The sequence below is a fragment of the Schistocerca americana genome, chromosome X, assembly GCF_021461395.2.
Source record: "Schistocerca americana isolate TAMUIC-IGC-003095 chromosome X, iqSchAmer2.1, whole genome shotgun sequence".
NCBI classification, from domain to species: Eukaryota; Metazoa; Arthropoda; class Insecta; order Orthoptera; family Acrididae; genus Schistocerca; species Schistocerca americana.
This window is the reverse complement of record NC_060130.1, coordinates 895,863,828-895,887,186: the sequence shown is the minus strand read 5'-3', so window position 1 is coordinate 895,887,186 and position 23,359 is coordinate 895,863,828. Positions and strand designations below refer to the sequence as shown.

Genomic DNA, 23,359 nt, shown 5'->3' with positions numbered 1-23,359 from the left:
CTTATACTTTTGTTGCTGATACGTGCGAACTATAATAGCAGAAAATTGTACATTTTTCGTTCACTCAGAGACTTATCTAGATAACCGTGATGGTCTTTAAATATCTCCGGTCAGTTTGGCGCCGTCTGCATAAAGCATATCATCCTATTTTAGCTTATTCACTAGTTTTGTTTCTCCACTATCGATGTTTGCTCTTTTTATACATGATGACGTGCACTTTCGGAAGAAACCTAATGTTAATGTTAATGGAAAAACTCTAGGTTCTTTATTCTTTTGTAAGAAAACTTGTCTCTAACTAATTTGAGTGCTAAAACCACAATGTCGACGGTACAAAACAAATTATATTATCATCATTATCATCATCATGCCTGAAACTTTAAGGTATTTGCTATTCAACACGCAGCGGAACATCTGTACTTATAAATGCATGTTTTCTTTTGCAGGCTCATAACCGCTTGGTGGCCGACTTAGATACTATTGGATTTCAAGTAGAAGAAACACAAAGCTTTGGAAACGAAGTCACGTCTGCCCTAGCAAAGCTGAAAGAGAAGGATGTTCGTATAATACTGGGAAACTTTAACGAGTCCTGGGCGAGAAGGATATTTTGCGAAGCTAACAGGTAAATATTAAAAACGTAACTGGTGTAACTGCCAGACCCAATTACTTCATTTGTTTCTATTCGACTAACGATGTTTAACTGAGTCTTATTAACAATATTATTATATGTCACTTTTTTTATTCTGCGTTAATATTTTTGTGTATACACTGAAAATAAATATCCGACACAGATGGTAAACATCTCGCTGCTATTGCCGTTGTAGATTAGTTAGGTTTCTCCTGCTGATTTCCACTATAATTCAGAGCTACCAGGAGAAAAAGGGTGTGCTTTTAATTAAACTACAATAGCATAATGTGCACGCTGTTGTGCTGTCCAGCGTCCAGTTATGACCATACCTTCAACGAAATTCTTCCACATTTTCGAACGTCGCACCGTAGTTGATCTTTGTAGGCAATCGTAATGTGAGAAAGTACGAGAGAGGGACCAAATAACTCAAATTCATTTTCTGCGAGCGATGGGGAGGTAATCCGCTACGTCCCATTGCTATGCACTGTTCTGAATCGATTGACCAAGCGCACGTCATGCAAGAAGATTGTTTTTGTAAGTGTTGTTTCACGAGTTTGGGAAATTTTCAGTTTCATAAACGCCAAAACAACGTGCTATTACTAAGTTTTAGTCAAAATGACAATAGGCGATAGGAGTATTATGGGAATGACGCAGAAACCAAACAACTATGGAGTGAGTGGAGTATTGCTTCATCATCCCGTAGAAAGAAAACAAGTGAGAACATTCGTGAAACCAATGTTGGTTTGGTTTTCCAACTTGAAGGAGCATTTCTATTTACAAGTGCTAAAACTAGCGTGTGAGGAATTGCGACAATAACGGTCTGTATTGTGGGGATCGAAGCATTGTCCCGCTCATCCCTACAACGCGCGTAGACACAAAGCATTCAGTCTCAGGCATATGCAAAAAATAATAATAGTTTCGATACGATATTTCAGTGCCGTGTCGTCCTTCAGACATCCAAGCATGTTCGAAGGACCACTGCATAGTACCTCTGAATACTGCATCGTATTTCTGAACAACACAGGCACTGCAATATCGAATTTATCCGGCGACACCACGCAACTGTCGTTCAATTAAAACGTCTCCCATGTACGGGACTATAAATAATGACTGTACGAGTGCAGGTTGTAGACACATTGTTGACGATATATGGAAGTTTAGGTTGTGGTCGTGAGTCGTGCTCGGATAGCCTACTGGTAAGGTGACCGCTCGCGATAAGCGGGAAACCCTGCTTCCAGTACCGATCCGGCCCAAATTTTCACTGTAATCATTCCATTACACAGCTGATGATTGGTCATACTCGCAAATGAGAATACATTTTACGATAATAGTTCCGTACATATTCTATTCGCCGGACTGCCTCTTGTGAAGTACTCCCATTACTAAGACTGAAAAAGAGACATAAAAGGTGACCGTTTCTAGGACATGGAAGAAATGAAATCAAATTCGCCGAACTGTGAAATAGCACCTAACGAAAACAAGCACTCCGACTTAAGTGACGCTTACCCACGATGGCCTGTCAACTGATTCAAAACAGTGTGCGTTAGATGTATGTAGCAGGAAACCCCGTTACAAAGCCACGGCAGCAAGGAATTTATTTATTTCAGGATACTCCCTGGTATCTCATGGACATTTTACAAAGTAAATGTCCGTTTAAAGTGTCGTAGGCTGTTCAGTCTTGTATACATATATGAAAGAACGTAAAGGGAATAAGACAGGCGAGAAACTGTAGTTCGGGGAACCGAGTAGAACTTAACAAATGGTTCAAATGGCTCTGAGCACTATGGAACTTAACTTCTGAGGTCATCAGTCCCCTAGAACTTAGAACTACTTAAACGTAACTAACCTAGGGACATCACACACATCCATGCCCGAGGAAGGATTCGAACCTGCGACCGTAGCGGTCACGCGGTTCCAAACTGAAGCGTCTAGAACCGCACGGCCACACTGGCCGGCAGAACTTTACAGAAACCGGCTCAAAGTGGGATGCGTATGCTGTTGCAGCTTACACATACTGACAGCTACGTGAAGGTATTGTTGCTCAGGTCCATCCCACGGTACAATTTTTTTCCCCAATGATGATGACTTGGCCTCTTGTTCCCCAATGATGATGTTACTGTGTTCCAAGATGACAGCCTCTGTTGACACGTCTCGCATCGTCCAGGACTGGTTTTGTGAGCCCGAGCGTAAATTGTCGCATATCCCAGGTCACTACAGTCACCAGATCTCAATGTTATTGATCCTTTGTGATCTACTTTGGAGAGAAAAGAGCGTGATTGCAACCCACTTCCATCATAGTTACCTGAACTTGGCACTGTTTTCCAGGAAACATGGCATGAAAACCACACAGGACCTGCAATTATCCATTCCAAGATGACAGGAAGCTGTTTCTCCGGCACCGTATTCTGTCGTGTTTTTGATGTTTCCATACTTTCGTCCACCCCTACACATGTAACAAAATAATAACAACCATATTTAATACACATTACAGAATATAAATTTGTTCTTTACACATTCTGATGCGTGGAACTAAGCGAAAAGAAAAAAAGCCCCATTTACCCTATCCTTGTCAAACCGAACTTTGACTCCGTCTCCAGTATCCTTACCGTAGACATTGCTTTAATCACTAGAATTCCTTCTTCCAATCTGTTGCGGGTCGCTGACAAAACCGAACGTCTCCTAAGGTTATAGTTTTACTGCAAAGTGCTTCATTTAATTTTCCATCACGGTTTGTGATGGTACTTTATATGAATGTTGCATTACTAGGTCTGAATTGTTTTTATAGCTCTATGTAGATACACAGACGCAACGTCTGAAACGGCCGCTTTTCAATATATTCGTATCTCAAGACGCTAGCGCGCATTTACTGGAAAATGAAAGTGAGGCACGTGCAGCGTAATATAAGGCTGCGTCAGCAGCTTGTCCTGAGGGGGCTGGTTAAATTGCATGCGAATTGCGACGAGACAGCGCCATGTCTCCCCCCCCCCCCCCCCCCCCAGGCCCTCGACACCCCAGGCAATCTCTCGTGTCTGCGCTGATAACTTGAAAGCTATCACGAGTTGCACCCTTGCTGCGTATCACCGCTTGGAAATGAATCCATGATGTTGCAAATACAAACTTCTGACATTTTTTTAAGTCATCATTCTTTCGACTGGCTTGAAGCCGTTCCTCATTTCTGGCTATCCTATGTTAATCTGACTGTCATCACATACCTAATACATCCAACACCTTGTATAAACTGCTTTACGTATTCTCGACTTTGTTCTGCATACGATATTTCCCCTCTGCTGCCGCCACCAATGTCGAGTTAAATGTACCTTCAAGCAGAAGCAGTTATCTTGCTAATCTCTCCCTTCTTCTACGATGCATTTTGACTTTCTCGCTCACTCTTTCCACTATTTCTTCACTTCGTGCCGGCTGCTGTGACCGAGCCGTTCTAGGCTCTTCAGTCCGGAACAGCGCTGCTGCTACGGTCACAGGTTCGAATCCTGCCTCGGGCATGGATGTGTGTGTGATGTCCTTAGGTTAGTTAGGTTTAAGTAGTTCTAAGCCTAGGGGACTGATAACCTCAGATGTTAAGTCCCATAGTGCTTAAAGCCATCTGAACCATCTTCACTTCGTGTTTTATGGAGTCATTTAGTTTTAATATCCTTCTACGTCAGCAAATTTCACATATTTCTAATTTCTTCTTCCCTGGTTTTTCCTTGTTGCACTTCCACGCAGTGCTGAGTTGCAGGCGTACTTTTTCAGTAGTTTATTCCTCAGTTACATGTCAGCAATTGATACCAGCAGAGATAGATTGTTGAGCGTCCTGCTCGTATAGCGCAACACCCAGAACACTGGTTGGTATTTGGTCAGCCAGAGATGGATCGACTGTTACCTTTAGGTGACCTTCAGGCAAATAATGGGCTGGTCCCCAAATTCCGCCTCAGAGATTACGATACACAGACAGTTACAATACGATGGCACACAGAACGAAGCTTCACCATCCACAGATGTCACACACGACTCCTGTCCCTTAGGTTACTTTGACGACCGTGTCATCCAGAAGAACATCCGGCAGCAATGTTAAATAATAGAATAAAATTTTACAAATCCTGAAAAACCGTATTAAACGAGATAAACGCTATGGGAGAGAAGAAGAGATATTTTCTTTGGGAAAATTTTCTTTAGCTGTGCTTCTGATATCAACGTACGAACTGTGTAGCATCGGCTTTAATGGCTTTGGCACCACATTTTCCTGTTACAAGCATGTGCATCACTGATGTGTTGTTATGAAATTCCATTTTGCCTTGCAATTCCGTGCTTATGGCACTAACATCGTGTTGTCTCTGCGCTGACAGGGTTCGCGATTACGACGTTCAATTTGAAATGACTTTTGCAGCTGCTGTCCCCAAATTTTTCGTCACCATCCTCTTCAATGACCGTCCATCGCGATCGCTCAACACACACCTTCGTCAGCGTTGTGACTTAGCCGCTTTCCCTGTATGCGGTATAAATCGTCGACATGATGCCTTCTTGAAACACTAAACTCTTCGGCTAGCTTGGTTACGTAAGCACCACCATACGAGCATCAACAATTTTCCTACGTTCAAATGCACTGAACTCCGAGATATTGCACTCACAACTACACCGAACGCTGTTCTGACTATGACTGATACTTGCAACGTATTGACGACATTGCACAGATGCCGTTCTAGTCAGTCGCAACAGCTCCACCTACAGGCTTGGCTTGTAGCTGCATTTATGTTCAAGCATGCATTTATCGCAGTCCGCCCCCGTTAGCTGAGTGGCTGCCGGCACGGTAGCTCAGCGTGTTCGATCAGAGGACTGTTCACCCTCTGTAATAAAGAAAACTGAGTAAAGGAATCAACGATCAACTTGAACGGATGTCTTGTGACGTCCGCTCAGACCAAAATCAACGAACTATATCGAAGAAAAAAAAATGGTCAGCGTGGCAGAACGCCACGCCAAGGAGCCCGAGTTCGATTCCCGGCTGGGACAGGAGATTTTTTTCAAATGGCTCAAATGGCTCTAAGCACTATCGGGCTTAACATCTAAGGTCATCAGTCCGCTAGACTTAGAACTACTTAAACCTAACTAACCTACGGACATCACACACATCCATGCCCGAGTCAGGATTCGAACCTGCGACCGTAGCGCGGTTCCGGACTGAAGCGCCTAGAAGCGCTCGGCCACAGCGAGATTTTTTTCCGCTCATGGACTGGGTGTTGTGTTATCATCATTTCATCCCCATCTCCAACGTGCAATCGCCCAATGTGGCGTCGAATGCATTGAGTACTTGCCATCGACTGCCGAACTTCCCCGAATGGGGACTCGCGGCCCACAATGCCGTACGCTCATTTCCATGCATTTATCGCGTTTCCATAGTTTTCTCCACCCACTGTAGGTCTTTACATTATCAGATAATCTCTTTGCGCAAATGTATAAATGTGTCAGTATTGTACATTAGGGATAAACTGAATGAGGTTTTACTGTTTTAAACGGGCTCGTTTTATACTTGAACGATGAAGCTTCCAATCCCCACCCGCTTATACCTGATTTAAGTTTTCTGTAGTTTCCATAAATTACTTTAGGGATATGTCTGAATTATTTCTACTATAATGGCACGGTCAACAACCTGTCAGATCCTTTTCAAACTAGACTGTAAGCACGCATTACCTGATCAAAAGTGTCGTGACACCTATTAGTGGTCGTAGTTGTATGAGTGTCTGCGGAAGAATCGTAGCACCTCACGAGTCGAAACTGGAGCACGTAGAAATGTCCGACGCTGGGATCTGGAGCGAAGTCAACGTACTAATCCATCCCAAAGGAGTTCCACTGGGTTAAGTCGGGACTGTAAGTGGCCGGTTCATTTCAGGAATGATATTGTCCACAGATAATTACCTCAGAGATGCTGCTTTACGAAAGGGTGCAATCTCTTGCTGATACAAATGATCATCGTCTCCGAAATGTTCCTGCACAATACACAGTACACAATGCTGCGTATTGTGTCCATCTCATTCGAATTTATCGTGTTCTTAAGCCGTATAAAGGGAACACCGTAACACCACATCCTCCGTACTTCACTGTCTGTACACACGATGGCAGGTAAAGTTCTCCAGGTATTCCCCAAACCATCCCATTTCCACTGTGTATAGCGTAATTCATCGATTGGCCATAGACACGGGTTCCCAGGTAGAAGATGTGTTTCTTGGCTTCCGCAAGGCGTTTGATACGGTTTCCCACAGTCAAATGGTTCAAATGGCTCTGAGCACTATGGGACTTAACATCTATGGTCATCAGTCCCCTAGAACTTAGAACTACTTAAACCTAACTAACCTAAGGACATCACACGACACCCAGTCATCACGAGGCGGAGAAAATCCCTGACCCCGCCGGAAATCGAACCCGGGAACCCGGGCGTGGGAGGCGAGAACGCTACCGTACGACCACGAGCTGCGGACTCCCCACAGTCGTTTAATGAACAAAGTTAGAGCATATGGACTATCAGACCAATTGTGTGATTGGATTGAAGACTTGCTAGATAACAGAACGCAGCATGTCATTCTCAATGGAGAGAAGTCTTCCGAAGTAAGAGTGTTTTCAAGTGTGCTGCAGGGAAGTGTCGTAGGACCGTTGCTATTCACAATATATGTAAATGACCTTGTGGATAACATCAGAAGTTCACTGAAGCTTTTTGCGAATGATGCTGTAGTATATCGAGAGGTTGTAACAATGGAAAATTGTACTGAAATGCAGGAGGATCTGCAACGAATTGATGCATGGTACAGGGAATGGCAATTGAATCTCAATGTAGACAAGGGTAATGTGCTGCGAATACACAGAAAGATCCTTTATCATTTAGCTACAATATAGGAGGTCAGCAACTGGAAGCAGTTAATTCCATAAATTATCTGGGAGTAGGCATTAGGAGCGGTTTAAAATGGAATGACCATAAAAAATTTGTCGTCTGTAAAGCAGATGCCAGACAGATTCATGGGAAGAATCCTAAGGAAAAACAGTCCGAAAACAAAGGAAGTAGGTTACAGTACACTTGTTCGCCCACTGCTTGAATACTGCTCACCGGTGTGGGATCCGTACCAGATAGATAAATCTCTCCCTTCATCAACCCTATCTTCAGATAGGGTTGATAGTAGAGATAGAGAAGATAGAACGGAGAGCAGCGCGCTTCGTTACACGGTCATTTAGTAATCACGAAAGCGTTACAGAGATGATAGACAAACTCAAGTGGAAGACTCTGCAAGAGAGACGCTCAGTAGCTCGTTACGGGCTTTCGTTGAAGTTTCGAGAACATACCTTCACCGAAGAGTCAAGCAGTATATTGCTCCCTCCTACGTGTATCTCGCGAAGAGACCATGAGGATAAAATCAGAGAGATTAGAGCCCACACAGAGGCGTACCGACAATCTTCCTTTCCACGAACAATACGAGACTGGAATAGAAGGCAGAAACGACAGAGATACTCAAGGTACCCTCCGCCACACACCATCAGGTACCTTGTGGAATATGGATGTAGATGTAGATCTATATGCAGAAACCATCCTTTTCCAGTCATCTACTGTCCAGTGACTTCACATCATCTCAAGCATCGATTACCACTGGCTACAGAGATCTATGGCTTCCGAGGAGCTGCTCGATTATAGCACCCCATTCTTTTTAAGTTCCTGCTTACAATCGTGCTACTTGGACTTCTGTTCGCCCTTTGGAACTCACGAGTGATTCCTTCTGCTGATTTCATGCGATTTTTTAAAGCCAACATCCGCAGTGCTCGACAGCCCCTGTTACCCAGCACACAAGGTCTTCCTGGTCTTTGTTTAGCTGTGGTTGTTCCTGCGTGTTTCTACTTCACAGTCACAGCAAGAATGGTCGACTTGGGCAGCTTTAGAAGCGTTGAAATGTCCCCGGTGGATCTTTTAATGAGGTGACATATAATGACTATTCCACGTTCGAAGTCTCTGAGCTCTCCTGAACGACCTATCTTGCTGTTAGTACTTCTCTGCTGCCAACATAGTATTCCCTGCCACCGTTTATATTCGTGAATGTGCTTCTCTTGACATATCGTGGTAAATTCTGGATTACCTACGGATGTCCGCATACAAGGTGCTTCAAAAAGGACTTCACAACTTTAAAAATTCATATAAATTTATTGAAAGAAGATATAGAGCTGGGTTTAGTGTTATTTTGCAGGGAAACACATCAAGGTTTTTTACCTCAAACTAAAGATGTCGTGTGTGGCTTCCGCTCGTTATCCTGCACACATCTCATCAGAAATCAATTTCTTCCCAAACTCGATGTAGCTTTGCAGGTGACATTTGCTCAATGGTGGCGTAAATTCATGCTCTAAGTTCAGGTAGACAAGCTGGCACAGGATGTACAAACACGATATCCTGCATGAATCCCCATAAAAAAAAAAATCGAGTGGAGTCAGGTCTGGGGAACGTGGGGCCATGTAATTGGCGCATCACGGCCGTCCATTGACTTGGAATGCGGTCACTAAGAAAATCCCGGACGTCAGCCAGGTAGTGGGGTGGTGCACCATTTTGCATGAAGTAAACATTTCGTTCTTGGTCATCCTCTTCGATCTGTGGTATCAAAGATTTTTGTAACATAACCACGTACACTATCCCGTTGATGGTCCTCTCACGGAAAAAAGAGGCTGTACACTTTGTTCTTGCTCAATGCACAAAAAACCTTCAGTTTAGGGCTATCACGAATATGTTGCAATATTTTATGTGAATTTTCACTGCCCCAAATCTTACAGTTGTGTTGATAACCTTGCCACTTCAGTGAAAAGTCGACTCGTCAGAAAAGATGATTTTGTCCAGGAAATGTTCATCCTCGTGTAGGCCTAATCGATTTAACACAGTCGCACAGTTCTTGCGAGCAATTTTTTCAGTGTCTTATTGCTTGCGCGATCGTCAAACTAAATTACTAAAGAGACTGCTTACACCACGCTCGTCCGCTCTATTCTGGAATATTGCTGTGAGCTGTGGGATCCGCATCAGGTGGGACTGACGGATGACATCGAAAAAGTACAAAGAAGGGCAGCTCGTTTTGTATTATCGCGAAATAGATGAGATAGTGTCACAGACATGATACGTGAATTGGAGTGGCAATCATTAAAACAAAGGCGTTTTTCGTTGCGACGGGATCTTCTCATGAAACTTCAATCACCAGTTTTCTTCTCCGATTGCGAAAACATTGTGTTGGCACCCACCTACGTAGGGAGAAATGATCATCACAATAAAATAAGAGAAATCACGGCTCGCACAGAAAAATTCAAGTGCTCGTTTTTCCCGCGCGCCGTTCGAGAGTGGAACGGTAGAGAGAGAGAGAGCTTGAAGGTGGTTCATTTAACCCTCTGCCAGCCACTTTATTGTGAATAGCAGAGTAATCACGTAGATGTAGATGTCAATCTGTGCGGTTTCAAATGCAAACGGGTCCACAACAAACGCCAAACAGTCGTATGTGGGATTTGCAGTTCACGAGGTGCACGCAGGGTCGACTTCGTAGGGCTGTTGACAAAATCTTGTCTCACACACTCATCGATGTCGTCAGGTGTGCTTAGACGACCTGATGGTTTCCCATGTCTTACCGAGCACCCTGTTTCTACAAAATATTTATGCCACTCAGAAATTGTAGGCCTATTGGGAGGATCTTTAGCGTACTTGGTACGGAAATTACGCTGACTTGTACTCTCCGACATCGATTCTTCAAACCAAAACACACAGCTAGCACGGTCAGGTCCAGTGCAGGCAGCTATCTTTAACGTAACTGCCGCTAGCGCTCCATACGGTGCGATTCGCCACTAGGGAACTACGCAAGACAAACTTGATGTCCTTCCCTACAAATTGACACTACAATCACCTCTGTAGATACTATGAATTAATTTATATGAATTTTCAAAGTTGCAAAGTCCATTTTGAAACACCCTGTACTTTTAATTAAATAGCGTATGTATTTACCTCTGCTTACAGCTTGAAACGTGGGAAAATCGTGCCTAACCTGGCGCAGTACATTGTTGATAGTGCAAGAGAACGCCGATAACTATATGAAACCACGCATCCCACATGCTAAAAGGCTCCGTTCTCCTTACTACACATCCAGAACACAGTACTATTTGGAGTTTGCAGTGAATTCCTGCTCCTCTATATTGGAGCCCCAGCATATTTCAATGATGTGCTCTCGACTCTTGGGAGCATTAGAGAGTTCTAACAGGATCTTTTGTGTATTTAATGTCCTTTGCCTTTTTCTTTGGGACATGCCAACAATTTACGTTATATTACTTCAGTTGTCAAAAGGGCTAGCTGAATTGATTTCCCGAATATGTGTTTCACGACACGAAACAGAATTCTGCCTTGCTCGAGGGAGCTGGGTGGTCAACTCTGCGAAGACTTCAAACATACAATGAGGCTCAGGACACACTTTGAACAACACATCATCCTCGGACCTCTCTTTTTCCTTGTTTTTTATCTAATGTCGTTTTCCTTCAATTTTGACGGCTTTTAATTTTTGAAAATGCTCGAAATATATAGCCATGCGTACACAGCTTACACGAAACACTTGTAATTAGGTTTCTACATCTACATCTACATGGATACTCTGCAAATCACATTTAAGTGCCCGGCAGAGGGTTTATCGAACCACCTTCACCATTCTCTGTCATTCCAATCTCGTACAGCTCGCGAAAACTTTCAGCACAAGCTCTGATTTTCCTTATTTTATCGTGGTGATCGTTTCTCCCTATGTAGGTCGGTGTCAACAAAATATTTTCGCATTCGGAGGAGAAAGTTGTTGGTTGGAATTTTGTGAGAAGATTCCATCGCAACGAAAAACGCCGTTCTTTCAATGATGTCCAACCCAAATCTTGTATCATTTCTGTGAACTCTTCCATATTTCGCGGTAATACAAAAAGTGCTGCCCTTCTTTGAACTTTTTCGATGTACTTCGTCAGCCCTATTTGGTAAGGATCCCACACCGCACAGCAGTATTCTAAAAGACGACGGACAAGCATAGTGTAGGCGGTCTCCTTAGTAGATCTGTTACATTTTCTAAGTGTCCTGCCAATAAAACGCACTCTTTGGTTAGCTTTCCCCACAACATTTTCTGTATGTTCCTTCCAATTTAAGTTGTTCGTAATTGTAATGCCTAGGTATTTAGATGAATTTACGGCTTTTAGATTAGATTGATTTATCGTGTAACCGAAGTTTAACGAGTTCCTTTTAGCACTCATGTGGATGACGTCACACATTTCGTTATTTAGCGTCAACTGTAAATTTTCGCGCCATTCAGATATCTTTTCTAAATGGTTTTGCAATTTGTTTTGATCTTCTGAAGACTATTAGTCGATAAACGACAGCGTCATCTGTAAACAACCGAAGACGGCTGCTCAGATTATCGTTCATATAGATAATGAACAGCAAAAAATGGTTCAAATGGCTCAGAGCATTATGGGACTTAACTTCTGAGGTCATCAGTCCCCTAGAACTTAGAACTGCTTAAACCTAACTAACCTAAGGACATCACACACATCCATGTCCGAGGCAGGATTCGACCCTGCGACCGTAGCGGTCGCGCGGTTCCAGACTGAAGCGCCTAGAACCGCTCGGCCACCCCGGCCGGCTTAAGGAACAGCAAAGGGCCTATAACACTACCTTGGGGAACGCCAGAAATCACTGTTTTACTCGATGACTTTCCGTCAGTTACTACGAACTGTGACCTCTCTGACAGGAAATCACAAATCCAGACACATAACTGAAGTGATATTCCATAAGCACGCAATTTCCCTACAAGCCGCTTGTGTGGTACAGTGTCAAAAGCCTTCCGGAAATCCAGAAATACGGAATCTATCAGAAATCCCTTGTCAATAGCACTCAACACTTCATGTGAATAAAGATCTAGTTGTGTTTCACAGGAACGATGTTTTCTAAACCCATATTGACTGTGTGTCAATAGACAGTTTTCTTCGAGGTAATTCATTATGTTTGAACACAGTATATGTTCCAAAATCCTGCTGCATATCGACGTTAACGATATGGGCCTGTAATTTAGTGGTTTACAGCTACTTCCTTTCTTGAATATTGCTGTGATCAGTGCAATTTTCTAGTCTATGGGTACTGATCTTTCGTCGAGCGAACGGTTGTTTATGATTGTTAACTATGGAACTAATGCATCAGCATACTCCTAATGGAACAGAATTGGTATACAGTCTGCACCAGAAGACTTGCTTTTATTAAGTGATTTAAGTTGCTTCACTACTCTGAGGATAATTACTTCTACGTTACTCATGATGGCAGCTGTTCTCGATTCGAATTCTGGAATATTTACTTCGTCTTCTTTTGTGAAGGCGTTTCGGAAGGCTATGTTTAGTAACTCTGCTTTGGCAGCACTGTCGTCGATAGTATCACCATTGCTATCGCGCAGAGAAGGCATTGATTGTTTTTTGCCGCTAACATACTTCACATACGATCGGAATCTCTTTGGATTTTCCGCCAGGTTTAGAGACAAAGTTTAGTTGTGGAAACTGTTATAAGCATCTCACATTGAAGTCCGCTCTAAATTTAGAGCTTCTGTAAAAGATCGCCAATCTCGGGGATTTTGCGCCTGTTTAAATTTGGCATGTTTGTTTCGTTGTTTCTGCAATAGTGTTCTAGCCCGTTTAGTGTACCAAGGAGGATCATCTCCGTCGTTTGTTAATTTGTTTGATATAAATCTCCCAATTGCTGCCGATACTATTTCTTTGAATTTAAGCCACATCTGGTCTACACTTATATTATTAATTTGGAATGAGTGGAGATTCTTTCTCAGGAAGGCGTCAAGTGAATTTCTATCAGCTTTTTTGAATAGGTATATTTTTCGCTTATTTTTCGAAGATTTGGGGATTACAATAATCAATCCTGCTACGACAACCTTGTGTTCACTAATCCCTGTATAGGTTTTGATGCTCGTTATTACCTCAGGATTATTTGCTGCCAAGAGGTCAAGTGAGTTTTCACAACCGTTTACTATTCGCGTGGGCTCATGAACTAACCGCTCGAAATAATTTTCAGAGATGCGTTTAGCACAATTTCAGATGATATTTTATGCGTTCCTCCGGATTTATAAATGTATTTTTGCCAAAATATCGAGGGTAAATTAGCCACCATCAACTATTATCGTATGAGTCGGGTACGTGTTTGAAATCAAACTCTCTAAGTTTTCTTTGAACCTTTCAGCAACTGTATCATCTGAATTGGGAGGTCGGTAAAAGGATCCTATTATTTTATTCCAGTTGCGAACAATGACCTCTGCCCATACTAAGTCATAGAAAGTATCTACTTCAATTTCGCGACAAGTTATATATACTACTAACAGCAACAAACACGCCACCGCCAACCGTGTTTAGCCTATCCTTTCGGAACATCGTTAGGTTCTTCGCAAAAATTTCGGTTGAGCTTACAGCCGGCTTTAGCCAGCTTTCAGTGCCTATGACGATTTGAGAGTCAGTGCTTTATATTAGCGCTTGGAGTTCTGGTACTTCCGCAACACAGCTACAACAGTTTACAACTGTTATACCAATGGTTCCTGTATCTACGTTCTTCCTGTGTTCAGCCTGCACCCTTCGTGACTGCAGCCCTTCTTGCGTTTTCCCGAGACCCTCTAACCTTGCTGGCGGCTGTGGCCGAGCGGTTCTAGGCGCTTCAGTCTGGAACCGCACGACAGCTACGGTCGCAGCTTCGAATCCTGCCTCGGGCATGGATGTGTGTGACCTCCTTAGGTTAGTTAGGTTTAAGTAGTTCTAAGTTCTAGGGGACTAACGATATCAGATATTACGTCCCATAGTACTCAGAGCCGTTTGAACCGCTAACCTAAAAAAACCGCCCAGTCCACGCCACACAGCCCCTGCTACCCGTGTAGCCGCCTCCTGCGTATAGTGGACGCCTGACCTATTCAGCGGAACCCGAAACCCAACCACCATTTGCCGCAAGTCGAGGAATCTGCAGCCTACACGGTCGCAGAACCGTCTGAGCCTCTGATTCAGACCCTCCACTCGGCTCAGTACCAGAGGTCCGCAATCGGTCCTGTCGACTATGCTGCAAATGGTCAGCTCTGCTTTCATCTTGCAAGCAAGACTGGCAGCCTTTACCACTTCTGTTAGCCGCTCGAAACCAGAGAGAATCTCTTCGGATCCAAAGTGACACACATCATTGGTACCGACGAGAGCAACCACCTGCAGTTGGTTGCACCCTGTGCTCTTCATGGCATCAGGGAGGACCCTTTCCACATCTGGAATGACTCTACCCGGTATGCACACGGAGTGAGCATTGATTTTCTTTCCCATCTTGTCAGCCAAGTCCCTAAGGGGCCCAATAACGAGCTCCTAACTACCAATAATATCACCCTCTGTGATTGCCCGGATATTGCAGGCTGAGTGGTTTCCTCTGAAACAGGACAGGCGACAGCATCTGGCTCAGCGTCAGTGTCAGCCACAGACAGCTCCTGGAACCTGTTTGTCAGACAAACCAGGGAGGCCTTACGTGCGGCCGCCTGGGAAGTCTTCCGCCGTCTGCTTCGCCCCGGGGCGACCTCCCACTCGACCAAAGGTGAGGAGTCAACCTCAGTGCGAGCAGTAACTAGGATGAGGACCGATCGGAGGACTCGGACGTGCTGGACGTCCGTTGGATCCTCACGGCCAGCCCACAACAGTGGTGCCCATCCATTGCAGCCTCAAGCTGTGTAACCGAAGCCATCACAGCTTGAAGCTGAGAGCGAAGTGTCACCAACTCGGCTTGCATCCGCACACAACAATCGCAGTCCCTGTCCATACCATAGAGCGTGGAAAACTAAATTATGCAGATAAACGGACTACCGGCACGTACTGAGCAGCTCTAATGTAGACCCTGACGAAAACGCACGAACTGTGTCTAGTAATATGCAGATATTCAAGAACCAAACTACCGAAGCACTCAGGTGAAACTAAATAATTTGTCCCTGATAAGGAACTTGTAATATGTCACAAAATCTGTTTACTTTCCGACGCAAACGAAAACGCGAGAGCTGTGGCTATTTGATATTAAATTTACACGCAGAAACTCAAGAAACTAAACTATTAAAACACAGATGATATAATAAAATTCGCTCCTTGTTAGGAATTCGTAAATGTCACAAAATCGGTTACTTCCCTGTTGCTGCGTCTGTCTCTGTCGGCTACTAATGCCTGACGTTTCGAACGTTCTTCTTTTCCAGGAAGTAGAAGGCACTATGTGACGTATCTTTTGTAGGTGAACAGGGACGGGTTGCCGGTGGAGTAAATATTCAATTCACCCACAGGGTGATTTCACGAGCATTTAATCTTGTTCGCGAGAGTGCCGCAGTCGTTGAATAGAGTGAGCGAGATTGTCGAAGGATGTTCCAAGAACTGGGATACTTCCTTTGTCGGCAGCATTTAGTAGATTTGCAGGCTTTTCCATGAATTCGAGCCGACTACGACTCTCGGGAAATCTTTCAATGTGTGGTGAATACTTTGCCGGAAATTCAGGGTAGCCTTCGAACCGACCTGTATTGCGAGGGTTTCCTGTAAGATGGCGGGAGCTTTTCTGGTCATTAGTGTGATAAATTAGGTTCTGTCAGGCGAAATCATCGAATAAAGAGTTATTATTAGTTGTAAACGGGACTGAACAAATGAGAGCGCCCGTGCGTTAGCAACAAGGCAAACATTCTGCAACCACAGGGCTAACTGGCTGAAAGGCCTCAAATGCTTAACAACTTCCGAGAGTCAGTCAGAGCTGGTGAGATTGGTGAGCCTATTGTGAGTGCTAGAGGTGGAAGAAAGGCTGGTCTGGTTGAAGTAAGAAACAGGGCGATTTTTACTTTCTTGTAATGTGTGTCCACACCTTCTATATATTACTTAAATTATTTCCTCTTGCTTTCTGCTGTCAGCGTTTTATTTTACGATTGCAATTTCGGCATTATGTCATTTTAAAGCATAATATTTTGACCCGTATGTCAAAATCTGACGCTTGAAATTTGCATACTGACGAAATTGCAATCACAAAATAGTACACTTATAGCTGAAAGCAAGATGACAACATTAAAGAAAGAGTGATATTTGCACGCGTGCATCTGATCTTGTTGGTACTGGTCTGATTTAGTGGTAGCTGACCTGCGGTTGCGAGGTGACAAGTCATGTGCATGGTAATTTAGTCCTGTCGGCTGCTTTTATTCGGTGACAATCTTGCATAAGATCAGGATGTTAATTATTACCTGGAGGCTCTCGTGGTTAAAGTAACCAATTTGGAATATTTATTAAAGCGAGTGTAAACTGCATTGTTCCGATGAAACTGCATTGTTTGATTTTGGTCTTACTTTCTGATCTTCGTACCTTAAGACTGCTGTCTCAAAGTCTTTGTATGCGGACAGTCGAAGCATTTACATAAAAACACTAAGCGCCACACAAGATAGGAAATATGATAAAGAAATAGGGATTACAAATAGATTACAGAACAAGAAACACACTCCAATCACATTTACAAACAGAAAAAACAGATAAATACCAAGGAGCAGGCATACACCAGCTAGTGTGCCAAGAATGTAAATCAGTACATTTGGGATGACAAGCAGAAACTTTAAAACTAGATATAAAGAACATATAAGAAGTTGGAAATATGAAAATAGCCATTCTACCTTCACCGAACAACAGATAAAACATGGACATGAACCATCCGACATGGAATTTGACATCACAGTTTTTACAGTGAATAATCACAACAAAAAGCTCCTGACATTGCAAGAAAACTTTCACATACAAAGAGCCATGGCAATGGAAAAGAAGGTACTCAACGACCAAATCCATATAAACGAAACTCTCTGATCATGCTAGCCACCAAAACAATAGCAAACCAAATGTAACCAGGATAAATAATTAATGAACCTCCTTCCCCTCTTCTCCCCCCCCCCCCAAACACACAGACACATGAACTCATCTTTATTTTAAAACACACACACACACACACACACACACACACACACACACACACACACACACGAAACTAATGAAAAACATCATACACATCAGAAACAAAAGACAGACAACCACGCAACAGCAGTTGGCAACACTACACACCGAAAACACACATATATGTTGATTATCAAATGGTAGTGCAGCTGAGACATGCAGTGTGACAAATGTGGATAAACAACACCAGGAATCGGGCAGCTAACAAATTCATCTCCAAGACCACACACACGTGTTAACAACGCTGGAAATCGTAAGTAACACCGAACGATACATTCACAATTCGGAATTTTTGCTACAAAAGTTGCTTCTAACCTAAAAAGCAAGAGAAAAACACGACAGAATGTAATATAGCAGCATATTATTTTTATCACATAATACGTCTGTTGTAAGTATAAAAAGAAACGTGTATTTCAGGCCACTGACGATGCTTCCCAAATAAAAGAAGCGAAACGCGTTTGGCAAGAAACAAACTGCCTTCATTTAGTTGCATAGACGGTACATACCGCCACGAATTTAGAGCAGCTAAAGGAAAAGGCGGAAACAGATAAAAATTTCGATATACAAGTGGCTTTGGATTTTTAATGGAAGGGTATGTAGGCTCTGTCTTAGTATTTTCTAGGTGATGGAAAGTTTCAAATGTCAAATGCGTGTGAAATCTTATGGGACTTAACTGCTTAGGTCATCATTCCCTAAGCTTACACACTATTTAACCTAAATTATCGTAAGGACCCATGCCCGAGGGATGACTCGAACCTCCGCCGGGACCAGCCACACAGTCCAAGACTGCAGCGCCAAGACCGCTCGGCTAATCCCGCGCGGCGATGGGAAGTTTCAAACAAGTCTCTGCCGCTGTTCTTCGGACGGATTTCCTTGGATTTTGCTGAACAATTCCAGAAACCGTGGCAAGATTTCCAAGAGTAACTACAGTTTGCCTGGGACGAACATTCACGCGCAGATCATCAGCCTCGCTGTGTGTCCGTTGGAATTTGGTGATGAGCCTGAGGGTCTTTTGGAACTTAAATTGCGTTTGGAAACTGCGTCTTGTTTCAGTACGACTATGAACTAACCCACAGTATTCCGTTACCAGAAAAACATGTTCTTCAATTAAATACATGGCTTCAACGCCTTACTTCGGTACGCTAACCTTCTTTCGCGTTTCAATGGTGGAACTGAACGCTCTGAGTTGCTGTGCACTATTTGAAGGCACTACGTATTGCGATTACAGCGCCATCTGTTAGTGGCTTTTCGAAGTACTTCGAAAGTTCAGTATCAGTTCCTTACTTTTCTAGATACTTTATTTTGAAAATAGAGACTCATTCGCTGGAGATCCTGTAAAGACCAGATGAAATGTCACACGATATGCTTCGGCTTATGTTCAGGTGTTTAAGGCAAGTGTTCGATAACAAGAAAGTCGACATTAAATTCTATATTTATTTATTTTATTTCTAGTTGTCTTGAACATGCATTCTTATAGTAAACAGTACTATTACGAACGGCATGGGATTCGGTTGCGTCTCCTATCACTTGTGTACGTATACAGTTAGCGTTATGTAGACCAAGTACGGCTAAAATTCATGATTAAGTAGAACTGCGGACGTACACCTGAGAAATATTCAAGTGACCAATTCTCTCATTCAAATTCACCTTGATTCAAGATCTCTGCCGCTTCTTGAGGTTCTAGAAGCGAATACCTGAAAGGTGCATTACGCAAATCGGGATAGTGTTCCTGTATATATTACCCTAGTGCCGGACAGAGGATCCGTAAAATACATATTCTAATGAGCGGCTTAGCAAGTGATTCATTCCCTCTCTTTGTGAACGGCATAACTTTTAAAAAGTGTAGCTGTCATGTTAATCCTGCAGTTTCACATGACAGATGCAGCTGAACTGGTGTTCAAGCGCGTGTCAGTGTAATTGTAAAACTTGCTCGTATGTATACTATGTCTAAGAGCAGTTGCTTAAAGATTTTATTTCCCTTTGAGCTGCGTTCGCAGCTGCTAATAATCTCCTTCATACGATCAGTCCCATTTGGTTTTATTGGTTTTATTGATATAACGCACCTTCAGTTGTCTGTACTTAACCATTTTGCTTCACTTCACTTCACTTATGAAAGACGAAGTGGCACAAATGCGCCACACATGGTTGCAATAATAGGACCGGCGTCCTCTCATTCTCCAGGAAGCCATCATAACCATAAAGCAATAACAAATACACAAAGCAATAACTAGTAAAATCAATAATGAGGCAGTATGTGGAATCATCGAACACCTGCCGCATACGACCTGACACACACACACACACACACACACACACACACACACACACACACACTCGCGGAAATACACATTCACATGTGTCAGAATTAAAAAAAGAAGAAAGGTTAAAATGCGGCTACTCTTCCACGGTCATGTCATTAGACATGGGACTCGATTTTCGATAGTGGAATGAAATCAGCTGTACACTTTTCGAAGGAACCATTTTCCGTAAGTTATTTACGGAAACCACAGTCCTCTCGGATGCAAAAAATTGGTTCAAATGGCTCTGAGCACTATGGAACTTAACTTCTGAGATCATCAGCCCCCTAGAACTTAGAACTACTTAAACCTAACTAACCTAAGGACATCACACACCTCCATGCCCGAGGCAGGATTCGAACCTGCGACCGTAGCGGTCGTGCGGTTCCAGACTGTAGCGCCTAGAACCGCTCGGCCACCTCGGACGGCTCAGAATTACGCAACTTCCTCCATCTTGCAGATTAGAAGGCTGGCTTCTGCTTAGTATAAAATGCACCTCCAATGTCTATCATATGCAGTATCCTAGCGCTACCGAAGGAAGCGGTTTTCTGGAAAAGGAACAATGGCATTAACGATAGGAATTTGGTTTAATGTCAGTGTCATTCACAAGGGGAGCGCGCCTACACGCCATCGCTGATTCCGTCCAGAGTTATGGTATGTGCAGAACTTGGTCAAAAATGAAGGAGTGGCATTAGCCATTATGTCAGTGCAGCTTTACCGCGCAGCATTTGGCGCCGCGTGAAGAGTACAGAACGGTAACCCGAGGCTCTTGGCGTTTGTTAATATTTTCATAAAAGAAAACCAAAGGAAAATTTGGGACCGTAAATAGATGTCCAAGTAGACATTTTACTTAAAGCTGCCTCGAGGACTCTGCAAATAAGTATCGAAGAGGTGATTGTAATTCAAGTGTTCTTTACGAGTGGTTTTCTGCCATACTAGGCGATGAGAGAACCTTTTAGGAATGAAAATCACTTTTGCTATTCTGTAAACTCCCAAAACAATCATTTAATTGTAGAAATGCGGCGCTTAAACGTGTGCAAGATGCCGAGAAAATTTCTTCTTCCCCTGTTTTTACGATGTACATCGCAGCAAACAGTGTAAATCATCAACTGTAAAATAATAAAAGTATCTAATGTTATACACGAAGTTCTCGCGCACGCCTTACAATCCCATTCCGGAAATTTGCAATACGAAATTATCTTTTGCTTTTCCTTTTCACGTCTTTCACAAAAATATTAATAAACACAATTAACTGACCGTTATTATGGTTTGCAGTGTAAATAACGCAAAATTTGAAAACAAAAAAAAAGTTTCCACACCCTCGTATTAACTGCGAATATGGACAACCTTCAGCTCTGTAATGCAATGACTACAACGAAAATTTGTGGCGGTCCGGTACTGGAACGCAGATTTCGCTTATCTCGAGCGGTCACCTTAACATTTGGCTATCCGTACACGGCTGACCGCCAGGCCAAAACTTCCATATGTTGTCAACCACGCGTCTACAACCCATACTCGTACCTCCACTATGTATTTTCCCGTACAGGAGACGCATTTCACTAGAAAGTCGTTTGCTCGGTATAGGCACATAATTACGATATTACAGTGCCTGTGTTATACCAAATTACGATGCAAAGTTTCCTTGGACATGCACGTCCGAAGGAACTTTGCATCGTAATTCGGAATAACACAGGCACTGCAGTATCTTATACCGTCCTGCAAACTTTCCGCTGCGCCAACCACTACGTGGAAACTACGCTAGCATAAATAGCTCATGCATCGCCCTATCAGCGCCAAAAAGATTTTTTCTTAGAGTTCTGTCCCTTTCGTTTCTAGGCAAGCCCTGTATATACCACAAATGTGGACGCGGTCGGTGATGACGAGCAGATGTGGTCTCCGTTCCAAGGAATCACATACGCGCAACAAAATTTCTGTGTGAGAATACATGTAACACACCAGAAACGTGAGATCATCGGACTGTGTAAATATGAGATGATTCTGGTAGTACATTTATCTCATATATCACCACCCCAATCCCAACAAAAAGCGGCAATACCAAATAGTCGGCCGGAGTGGCCGAGCGGTTCTAGGCGCTACATTCTGGAACCGCGCGACCGCTACGGTCGCTGGTTCGAATCCTGCTTCGGGCATGGATATGTGTGATGTCTTTAGGTTAGTTAGGTTTAAGTAGTTCTAACTTCTATGGGACTGATGACCTCAGAAGTTAAGTCCCATAGCGCTCAGAGCCATTTGAGCCAATAGCAAATTTTTTCTGCGTCTAATAGAAATCATTAATGAAATTAGGACAAGGAGCAGCTTCCCATCACCATCAGAATGGGCACCAGTATTAATACATCCACTACATAAAAACGAAAGAAAACTGGTCCTATCAATTATAGAGAGATTTTGGAAATTTGTGGTAAGGTCTTATGGGACCAAACTGCTGAGGTCATCGGTCCCTAAGCTTAGACACTACTTACGGTAACTTAAACTAACTTACGCTAAGGACGACACACACACACACACACACACACACACACACACACACACACACACACACCCATACCCGAGGGAGGACTCGAAGCTCCGACGGCGGGAGCCGCGCGGACCGTGACAAGATGCCCCAGACCGCGCGGCTACAGAGAGATCTCCCTCTTACTAGTGACATAAAATATCTTGACCATATCACATTTAACGATAGCTGAAGGAATACTCGACTGTCAACTAGGAGACTATCAAGCAGGATATAGAAAGCGAATATCTTGTGCAGAGGAAATACGAAATCTGAATAACATAACAGAAATGAGGAAAATCTGAAACTTGAAATATATGATAACTTTTATAAAAAGGCATATGACTCAATTGCTAGAAATGCACTAATCAACATTTTAAAGGCAGTAAAACAATAGAAATAACTAAAGGAACTTTAATAAACACAACATCAAATGTAAAATTTATGGGCAACTGTCAGAACGTTTTGAAATAAAATCAGAGGTAAGACAGGGAGATGGTTTATCACCCCTACCTTTTAAATGCACATTAGAAAATGTGGTGAGAGAATGGAGAAAGTCCATCAATACTAAGGGTGTTCAATAGTACTAAACCCAGATAAAATCATTATAAATTGTCTGGCTTTTGCATATTACATGGCATTAATTACTGACTCACTGTACAGTGACAAAGAACAAACCACGAAACTACAAAAACAAGCGGACAAAATTGGACTGGAAACGTCATTTGAAAAAAAAAAACACACGCACACACATTTCACTGAAAATATCAATGATGCCCCTCCAAATCTTAAAATTCATAACAAAACAATATCTAAAACAAACTGTTTTAAATATCTAGGAAAATGGATAACAAGCAACACGAAAGAAAAGATGACCATAGAAAATACAGTACTTGAAATAGACAGGGC

The 23,359-nt window shown here is 43.0% G+C and overlaps 1 protein-coding gene across 1 annotated transcript in view; it reads left to right on the top strand.

The window, feature by feature from the left end:
• Nucleotides 1-318: 318 nt before the first annotated feature.
• Nucleotides 319-23,359, top strand: part of LOC124556380 (gamma-aminobutyric acid type B receptor subunit 2) — a 328,860-nt gene continuing 305,819 nt past the window's right edge. Inside the window, exons 1-2 of the mRNA XM_047130343.1 lie at nucleotides 319-327; nucleotides 444-619. Of these exons, the coding sequence (XP_046986299.1) occupies nucleotides 319-327; nucleotides 444-619 (185 nt within the window). The remainder of the gene's footprint in view (nucleotides 328-443; nucleotides 620-23,359) is intronic.